The sequence below is a fragment of the Scomber scombrus genome, chromosome 2 (genome assembly GCF_963691925.1).
Source record: "Scomber scombrus chromosome 2, fScoSco1.1, whole genome shotgun sequence".
NCBI lineage: Eukaryota > Metazoa > Chordata > Actinopteri > Scombriformes > Scombridae > Scomber > Scomber scombrus.
In genome coordinates, this window is record NC_084971.1 from 3,257,486 (window position 1) to 3,268,037 (window position 10,552).

General features: G+C 38.0%; 1 protein-coding gene and 1 non-coding gene across 2 annotated transcripts; one reads left to right on the forward strand and one right to left on the reverse strand.

Moving 5' to 3' along the window:
• Positions 1–415: 415 nt before the first annotated feature.
• Positions 416–4,576, reverse strand: LOC133995524 (uncharacterized). Its single transcript, XM_062434953.1, has 5 exons — positions 4,438–4,576; positions 2,530–2,548; positions 2,137–2,230; positions 1,771–1,845; positions 416–544 (listed from the first exon to the last, which is right to left on the reverse strand). The coding sequence occupies exons 1-5, from the start codon at positions 4,550–4,552 to the stop codon at positions 416–418; spliced, it is 432 nt and encodes a 143-aa protein (XP_062290937.1). The 5' UTR covers positions 4,553–4,576.
• A 3,917-nt stretch (positions 4,577–8,493) lies between these two features.
• trnae-cuc (transfer RNA glutamic acid (anticodon CUC)) lies at positions 8,494–8,565 on the forward strand. Its single transcript has one exon. It is a non-coding gene; the product is annotated as a tRNA-Glu (tRNA).
• The last annotated feature ends 1,987 nt before the right edge of the window (positions 8,566–10,552 follow it).

Sequence of the window (10,552 nt, forward strand, 5' to 3'; positions counted from 1 at the left end):
CCGATAAAAAACCAACCGGTAACATCACACAAAGACATAATGATGTTAAATGTTTGCTTGCATCCAAAATAAGACATCCACATACACATTATAGAAAACAATCTCAATGTTTATTCACAAAATACACACATGCAACTTAAATACAGAGCAGTGATCACTAACAGCAGATACATTGAATGTATTCTGTTCATTAAACATGCTTCAATTGTTATTATTGTTAAAAAGGAGATGAACTTTAGTGAATATTTGGGTCCTTTTTACGGCCTGCAAAGACAAATGTTTCTCTCTCTCACAAACTAAAACATGAAAGCGAGTTTTGTGAAAGATGTGGTAGGTTTGATTTGTGCCCGCAAACGCAAACTGAAGCTGCAAGAAAATAGTATAGTATAATATAGTAATATATAAAAGTGTTTTTTTATAAGCTGTCGATTCCTCGGATCCTTCTGGCCAGCTGGATGTCGCGGGGGAAGATGGTGACCCGCTTGGCGTGGATGGCGCACAGGTTGGCGTCGGCGAACAACCTGACGAGGAACGCCTCCGACGCCTGGAAGAGGAAGAGGAAGGGACACGGGTGAAGGTAGATCAAAGAAACAAGACATGAGACACAGATATGGTTTTAATGACAAAAATCTAACCATTTCAAAAGGATATGGTCAGGATTTTGGAGCATATGACTTTTGTCCTCCTGAGTCAAAACTGACTTGGTTTAGTTTGTTTATTAAACATAAAAGCATGGCAGCTTTATTTATATAGTACATTTCATACACAGGGGCAACTCAATGTGCTTTACAGAACAAACAAACATTTAACAGTAAGAATTGGAAGCATTAAAACATACAATTAACAAAAAACTAAAACAATAATAGTGAAAATTGGAAACATTAAAACATACAATTGAAAACAATAAAACCAAATTATAATCAAAATAAAAAAATAGAAAGAAAGAGAAATAAAAACCTATATTAAAATAAAGTCTGTGTTAGACCTATTCAGCCAACTTATTACCACAGATTTCACACAGATCTTTTGGAAATTATAGTCAATAGTCCTCATTTAAATTCAATTGTATCTCATTTGTGAGATAATGCTTGTTGTACTCATGAGGACAACAGGAGGGTTTTTTTCTGAACAGTTCAACACTAACAGAGATTGTTGAAGCTGTCTGAACATTTTGAGAGAATAAAATAAACTTTCCCCCCTCTTATTTGTATTAATTGATAGTTTATGTTCAGAATAAACATCCATGCTTTACACATCAGATTTAAACAATAATGACTTATCAATAAAACAACTTACTTACTAAATGATCTTTTAGTTTTATGTTCAGTGAGTTTTACAGTTTCAGATCACCTAAAGATTTATGATCTGATCATTTGTGCTCAGGTTACAGTTTTCAAGCTAAATAAACTCTACAAGCAGATGTACTTTTAAGGAGCTCTTTTAAAGTATGAAGTAGGGTTGGTGCCATCGTCATCGTCCATCGGCGATGCCTGACAGTCATCGGCGATGGAAACCACATCGGCGATGGACACCACATTGGCGATGTGCCGCCCCCCCCGTGCATATTATATTGATAGCGTCTCCATGACGGCCGCAAATTAGACGTATTCTCCCGGAATCTGAAGTGAACGAGCAAGAGCGCGCACTAGAGTGACAGCGCGTGTGTGTTTGTTTGACTATAAATGCAGCGCGCGCGAGACCAAAGCTCTGTGTTGCCGCTTATTAGATCGATAGTGTGTTTTTATGTTACTGTAAGTTAATGCTGCTTACCTCCTGCAGGGCCATCAGAGCATACACCTGCCACCTGCGAGTTTCATCGGTAATACTCTGACACACCTCACGAACCTGAAGCCAGACGAGAAATAAAAAAAGATTTTTACCGTTCGTCTCCGTTGTGTTAAAGTTTGTGTCTCAGTCACACAGCAGCAAGAAAACAAGTCAACTTCTGTTACTTCATGATCCACAAATGACTACAGACATTTATTCAATCTGCAGGACTCTCCACACAACCATCAGCTATTTCTGGTGCAATATATTTATTGTGTGTTGTTCCTGCTCCAATAAACAATAAAGATAAACATAAATGTAGGTTTATACTAACTTAAAAAGACCCAAATGCCTTTCAGTTTGACTCACCAGGCGGGCGAAAGGTCCCTTCCTGAGCAGAAGTTCGGTGCTTTTCTGGTATTTACGGATCTCCATTAAAGCTTTGGTTCCTGGACGAAACCTCCTCTTCATGTGAGACGCAGCAGACACCTCTGCAAAAAAACAAAAAAATGACATTAGTTAGGAGCTGCAAGGTTTAGCTAATGGACAGAAAACTAGATAATGGATGAATTCAAGTGATGAATAGAAGTGAAAATTCAACCTGCTTAGGTGAATGTGTGGATGTATGTTTATATAGTCAGTGAAACATGCAGAGAGAGAATAAATGAGCCTGGTTACATCTACATCAAGGCAAGGTGATATCTAAATCTTCATCTGTGATGCACAACAACTGTGAGACGCTACCAAAGAGACAAATTCAACTTTTGTTGACGAGGTTCTTCTAAAACTTTTTTTAATCCTTATGGTGCAACCAGAACAAAAAGAGGTTAAAAAAAGCCCTGAACAACCACAAGAATGATCTGAGTAGAGCTCTGATTGGACTTCATTCACTCATGCTTGCAGTAGAGTTCATTGAAAAGCTGCAGAATTAACATCGTTACAGCTTTAAAAACAGAGAGAAAAAAAAGTATGATAACATAGGCCTCTTAAGTTGTTTTTTTTTAAAAGACTAAAAAGCGACAACACTGTTACTGCTCTAACACTTTCAATGAATGAGCTCTAATGAATTAAATCAAATTCAGCATGTGAGCTAACAGAATTTAAATGAGAGTTACAACTTCCTGTCTTTCGTTCAGTTTTTATACGTGTCAGTCAGACTTTACTGTCTGAAAATGTTAATTGATGAATGGGCATCACTGATTCACTGTGAGGAGCACCGGAGAGCGACGTTCATTTATGAAGACATCAACAAAAGAAAAATGTTTTAAAATCCATCAGTGATGCAGCCTGAGAGAGAATAATGCTGCTTTGTATTACATGTTTAACTCAATGCTGCTTTCCTTCTCTCATCAGCTGCCAAATATGACAAAAGCAGTAACAGATCAATTAAGCTTCAGATGTGACATCAGTGTTTCCTCTAGGATTATTTTCAGCAGTGGGGGCAGGCTCTCCGGGGAGCCGTGGCGGTGTAAACAAATTACATTTGATTGCAGATTTTACTTTTACACATTTATTCAGTGGTAATTCAATGTTAATCTAATGTAATGAAAAATAAATGAATAAAATAAAATAAATAAAACAATTGAAATGAAATAAATAAAAGTAAAAACAATAAATAATCATTTGTCTTTGGGGCCTTGGAATCAGTGGCACAGTTTGCACCCTGCCTCAGAACACTGAATCTTTCTTTGTTTTTTAAAGAAGAGCTGTAAGGCTCTGTTGTAAGGAAACGCTGCCAGAGGTGGCCCGCTGATGCTCAGCATCACACATGCTGCAAGGTGGTCGCCCTGCAACCTGTTTCTCAAGTCAGTCTTCACCTACAAATAGAAACAAACATGAGATTGTTTCTCTCAATTTACTACACCCTCATTTTAAAATTGTGATTGTATAATTTGATATATTATTAAAAGTCTTACCCTATTCATTGTTGAAAAATCCCTCTCACAGTTCACATTCGGTTTTTCGGCCACGGTTTCGGTTGGGTTATAGTACGTGTTTTGTGTGTAAAGAGAACAACTTTTTTTCTTTTTCACACAAACACACACACACGTACAGTCACTCACTAGCGCACACTCTTGCTTGCTCGATCGATCCATCCGCTATCAATTTACGGGAGACTCCTGCATATATTCAACGGCGAAACCGAAATGAACCCACACCGGAGATTTGAATGAAGCCGGTGCTTCTTCAAACTTTTGTCTCTCAACTCCTCCGCTAGTGCTGTCGAGTTATCTCAAGCTAATAACTTAAGTCTACCTTTTCTCCGGACGGTAAGTCGCCGCTTTACACTCCGCTGACTCTCTGACCTGTTGCCTTGACAACCGCATAACCTCAAAGTTCCTAGTTTACCGTAGTGCTCGCGAGTACCCGGCAGGACTCTGCTGTGAAGGTGGAAAGATGCGGCGGTGAACAATTAAAACAAAAAAAGAGAGAAAGAAATTTGAAGGAGCGGCGGCTATGATTTAGGAGTGGCGGGCCGCCACTCCTTAATGAATGTAGCGGAAACACTGGACATATTTCATGTCTGAAAGGGCTTTTTGTTGCTTGTTTGCCACAGTTTAACTCAGATTTTGATATATATGTGATTTGGACTCTCACTTGAAACTTTGCTCCTCTTCGGCGGCTGCGGTGTTGAACCAGAGGTGCTCGGGCCCGGCTGCGGGGGCCAACGTTTCGGGGCGGTGCTCGGGCCCGGCTGTGGGGCGGTGCTCGGGCCCGGCTGCGGGGGCCGACGTTTCGGGGCGGTGCCCTTCCTCCGGCTGGCAGATGAATCGTCGTGGGGCATTGTCTCCAACACACAGGTCAGGAACACGAGAGGGAAAAGACTCCAGCTGAGATCTGACTGAGAGACGAAGGACATTGTGTTATTATAACTCAAAAAAACTCGACTAAAACACTGTAAAAAACTTTCGATTTTACTCCTTTAATTTGACTCTCCATCATTCCATAATTAAAAAAGAAGAGTAGTTGTAGCCCTAAACTACATGAGACATAGAGCTGCAACGGTCCTCCCGTTCATACTGACTATTAACAGATCTCCTTCAAATCTGCTTTCAATGTAAAGTGATGTGAGGACAAAATCCACTAAATCCATTTAAAGTAGATGATCAGCTTCTATTGAGCTTCAGCAGTCTGAGTTAGTCATATCAAGTGATATCTGACACATTTACTGAGTGGAAACTACATGGAGGAGTCCTACTTTATGTAATAGTAGTGGTAACAGTAGTAGTAGTAGAAGTAGTACTTTTTTGTTGTAGTGGTAGTTGTTACAGTAGTAGTAGTAGCAGTAGTAGTAGTAGTAGTAGTAGTAGTAGAAGTAGTAGAAGTAGTACTTTTTGTAGTAGTTGTAACTTTGATAACAAGTTGTGGTGGAAGCAGTAATATACAGTCATTTAATTGTATGTAAGTACTACAGTATAAAAACACTACAAAATAAAACTCATGCATGCAAAATCTTACAGAAGTGGAAAAAAGTATAAACATTAAACTCAATTTAAACCTATAAAAAGTTAATGGATATGTCTGTTAGCATGCTAGCTCCCCACTCGGTTTAACCTTAACAGTGTTTTAGGAGCTATTTCATTCATACAACACAAATCATAAGGTTGGAAAACTTTAGCAACACAATAAAAGATCAGTTCACGCACCTGTAGAACTGAATGATAAATATTATTCCTGGAAATATAAGTTTTCAATGTCCGGGTGCAGCTGAGCCGAGTCCAGTCGAAACCAACAACATACAACACTCTGACTCTGACCCTAACACGAGATTCAAAGGACGCCTCTACCCTGAATCAGCCAATGAGCTAAGTGTTTGAGGAGCGCTTGATGATATTTATGTGATATCGCCGCTCGGGCGGGAACTGAGCCTCACAACGTATACAGCGAACGTTTCAGTGCGGCTACTCCACCCGCTCTGATCCGAGAATGAAACGCACCTTGAGACTGAACGTAAACAGACGGACGCTAATTGGAAATCTGTAGCCAGTAAAGAGAGAATAATGTTTAAAATTGTAGTTTAAAAGATTATGATAATAATATATATAGAAAAAATAGTAATTGCAGTTAAATTAAAGCATGGCTTCAAGCATCAAAATTGCTCAGGTCTAACTGTTTCCTTATAGTACAAAAAAAAACAAAAAAAAACAGTAAAAACAGTGTTTAAAGGACAGTTTGACAATTTGTCAAATAAGTCTTAAAACAACAGTCCAAATGAACACTGAAGCATGTATTTCTTGCTGTAATCATTCCTCCTGTTCATACTGACCATTAGAAGATCCCTTCATAATGCACTTACAATGGAAGTGATGGAGGACTAACTCTACAGTCCTCCTTCTGTGTAAACATGTAAAAGTTGATCTGAAGCTAATATGAAGCTTCAGCCGTCTGAATGTCTGAAAAGAAAACAAAGAAAGGAAGAGGAGGAAGAAGAGGGAGAAAAACATTTTTTTATTTTATTCTCTCGAAATGTTCAGACACTCCTCAAATAATAAACTCAAACATACACAGCAAATTGAGAATAGTTGAATTTTTGGTGTTAAACTGGGCATACACTAGTAGAGTTAATTATACTCTGGATAGAGTCAAATACATCCATTATAATTAACTCTCAGTCAATAAATAGTTGTTGTCAAAACCGAGTGTAAAAAGGAAGTGTCACCAAATCAAATCTGTAAGTGTAAATGTTTAAATATTAACTCTGAACTTCTTACTCTAAACTGATGATCCTGGATTTTACACTTCAAGTGTTGACGTCACCCCTCCCCACAATCGTAGCTATGAGCACCGCGGCTCTGCTGAAGCCAGAACTCAGTAATCAGTCTGCTGAAGCTAAAGATACGTCTAAACTTTTAACAGTTACATTGTTCGGTAAGTCCATGAAGTAGTATCTGCTAATATTATATTTTATATTGATATTTCCCTTCTGGCAACTGGTCGTTTTGCAATGGTGAGCCACTGTAACTTTAATCGTCATGCTGTTACTAGCCACCCTAATACAAGTTTAACGAGCTAGAGGTTAGCAGGCATGCCTAATCTCACTGTAACATAAAAATGTAATGACGGCAGTAAATGGTAAGTTTGGCTTGACGTTTTGGCAGAATGAGATGAGTCATGCACTTTTGTAACCATAGATATATAACGATATAAGACAATGCTCTTATGGTTAGGAGTTGCTAGCTAGCGTGCTAAAGTGGCGCTAACGCTACAGGTTGATTACTGCTAGCCAGCCCTGAAAGTCTTGTTTTAAATCTTCGTCCGAACCATGAGTAAGTAATTTCAATTTTTTTTGGCGAAAATGACATAGGTCTTGGTGAAGTATAATATAACTTTTTGTCAGTAACATTAATGACTGTATGGTGACAGACTGTTGCAGGTTGCTTATCTCATGCTAAGCGCGGCAATACAGCAACGTTGTCTTTTTATTGGGTCACACCGAAATATCACCATTATTTTATCCAGGTAAAGTAACATGTGTCTCCAGGAAAAGCTATTCAACGTTAAAAAGACATAGGTGGAAAATTCATTTACACAAAGTTACAGTGGTCTCTGCTTAAGATTCAGGTGCATTCAAAGCTTGCTTATTGTTCACAATGTTCTTGAAAGTATAGTGTTTGTTTCATGTGCTTTTGATATATTATCTGTTTTGTCTGTGTTTTTTGCATTAATAGTTATGGTTTATCTTGGGAGACACTTAAAACTTAAAATTATTATTTTAAGCGGTTTGAGATTGGTCCTTTAAAAATAAAAAGCATTGATAGATTGGAAGGTGGAGAATTACTCTGTCATACATTTAGATTTAGATCCATGTTCAGATGTTTCAACTACATGTTGGGTCAGAAATTATGGCACAGAGTACCAGATTGACTTGTTTGTATGCACTGGAACATCCCATGATGACCTACCTGTATTTAAGAAAATCTGTAATATCATAATACATGAACAACATGCTTTCACAATTGGCTGTGCTGTTGACACACTGTACTTTGATGAACACTTTCATGCTTACTGTATAGAAGAGCAAAATAATTAGCATACTGTGATTTCTTCTTTCTAATTTCTTGCAGCTTCAGTTTGCGTTTGCCTGCACAAATCAAACCTACCACATCTTTCACAAAACTCGCTTTCATGTTTTAGTTTGTGAGAGAGAGAAACATTTGTCTTTGCAGGCTGTAAAAAGGACCCAAATATTCACTAAAGTTCAGCTCCTTTTTAACAATAATAACAGTTGAAGCATGTTTAATGAACAGAATAAATTCAATGTATCTGCTGTTAGTGATCACTGCTCTGTATTTAAGTTGCATGTGTGTATTTTGTGAATAAACATTGAGATTGTTTTCTATAATGTGTATGTGGATGTCTTATTTTGGATGCAAGCAAACATTTTAACATCATGTCTTTGTGTAATGTTACCTGTAGGGGCGCTGTTGCGCCCGACTGGTTGTTTGCTCCATTGACATAATAAAGAGTAGACGCCACATCGACCGCTATCTTGGACAGGTCACCCGCTCTACTCAGTGTTATCTGTTTGGCAGTCGATAGATATACATATAGTGAGATAGATATTGATACATGATACATGGTTGTCTGCAGGTTCTCCCTGAACTCTTGAACTTGCAGGTTTGAAGGTCATGGTTTAGGTTAGAGAATGATGATTTAAGAGGCAGGTATATTAAGGACTGCTATTAAAAAAAGATAAGTTAAATTTTTTTCGAGCAAAGTACAGCTTCCCTGGTGGTCTAGTGGTTAGGATTCGGCGCTCTCACCGCCGCGGCCCGGGTTCGATTCCCGGTCAGGGAACGTTAACATTTTTACTTTCGCTTTTCTGGACATTTGAGCTTCCGTATTTAACATGCGCTCCGATATGCATTGCATAACGTTTCAAACGTTACATAATTAAATGTATTTCTTTCCATAAATGACCCACAGCCACAGTGAGTTGACACTGATACATTTCAAACTCTGTGCGCTAATTATATATATATATATATAATATTATAAAATATCTTGCAGCAGGACTTCCTAAGTGCTTCAAGACAAAGTGTAATATTGTGATGATAGCATCATTTGTGCTGCAGTTTCTATGCAAACGTATTGGTTAAAGGAGGGGTCCACCTCTCTACTTAGTTCCTCTGTTATTATCCTCTCCAATGATTTTATAACTCTTGGCCCTGTAGCTTTGTTAGTGTGCACCACCAGAGAAAACTCCAATGTAGAAAAATCTTTACAACACTCCATGATATACCTGCCTTTTTTGATCTTTCAGAATTGTAAACTGCAGTACAGTGTAACATGCACAATCCTTTAAGTTCTCAATCTAAGAGAAAAGTCAAACAAACTATATAGCCCTATTTCAGGTGGTTCCTTAATCATCATTCTCTAACCTAAACCATCTAGTTATTTCAAATCACACCATGACCTTAAAAACTGCACGTTTAAGAGTTCAGGGAGACACTGCAGACAGCCTTGGATCATTTATAAATTTTCATGTTTTTGGAAACTTCCAAAGAATGATCTGCAATATTTTTTCTTCAAGAACGCCTCCGATTCTCTGATGTGACACTGAAGTTAAACAGGACTTTGTGGATGTGAATGTAAAGAAAGCAGTTTTTAAACCTAATCGAAAGTATTTTTTCAGTGGTCAAGCTAGCTGTTGCTGAAGAAAAACAAGTGAGCAAAAAGTGGTTTCAGTGGTTAGATGCATAGCATACATACTCTTACAGAATACACCAGAAACAAGATGATTCCAAGAAGCCTATGGACTCAAAAATCACCTTTCTTTGGTATGGACTTAAATGTCCAGACACAAAGAACTACCTTGAGAAATTCACTGAAAGAAGCTATAAAACAAAACTGGCTAATAGATGCAGTTTTAAAACTTGAACAAAGGACTTGATAAGACTGTAAACACATTTTGCAAAGGACAGCATTGTCAAAGCCACGTATTATCTATGTTATGGAGAATTTGTTTGTCAGTGGTTGACTTCATCAGTCTGAAGGTACTCAGGAGTCCAGGACGTCTTACACTGAAAATGTTTATTGAAGCTCGGCCAAGGAGATCCAGAGTATGATCGATACACCTATCTGATGCATAATGCCACCATGATTCTGAGGAAACTGTCCTCTATGGATAGTCTTTAAGCCTTCACTGATAGTACTATGAATACTCTAGGCCCATAAAGGGTCATACTCAATGCACTGTGACCTCAAGGCCCATGCTTGACCCTAAATATGTAAAATTCCCTAACAACCTATCTATTCTTAAGTGTCACTAATGACAGACTGCATGTGTTGGGGGAACAGAGCACTCACTAACAGACCAGATAGCTTTATAAAGGTTTAACAGTTTTAAACATTTAATTATAGGTATATAAAACATACCTGCAGAACCAGTTAAAATGTTTGTAAAAAACTTTACAATTCCCTTGAAAGTGTGTCAAAATTTGTGTCTGGTTTTAAATTATATTCTTATTTTTGTGATGGTTTTTAGTGGATATTATATAGATGTTTTTTTCTTTCTTTTTTGTTGTAAAGCAACTCATGTGAACAGTAGCTGGTTTCAGTGGTTGGATGTGTGATGTCCTGTGTGCTGATGATGTGAGCTAGAAATATATATGAGCTTCACAGAGACGATTTGTCTCCTTCATGTAACTTGTACTCAGACTTGACAGACAGAGGTGTCAGGTTTCCCATCAGTTTAGTATCAAAAGTATTATTAGAGTATTAATATTAGATCTCTGGCACATCCCAAAGCCTAATGAACCATGGATGGACACAAGCGGATTAC

Excerpts from the sequence above, each read along its gene's own strand:
- LOC133995524 (XM_062434953.1), bottom strand. The coding sequence starts at position 4,552 with ATGCCCCACGACGATTCATCTGCCAGCCGGAGGAAGGGCACCGCCCCG. Across the intron at positions 1,846-2,136 it reads AGGGACCTTTCGCCCGCCTG|GTTCGTGAGGTGTGTCAGAG; the intron begins GTGAGTCAAACT and ends GTCTGGCTTCAG. Across the intron at positions 545-1,770 it reads CTCTGATGGCCCTGCAGGAG|GCGTCGGAGGCGTTCCTCGT; the intron begins GTAAGCAGCATT and ends TTCCTCTTCCAG.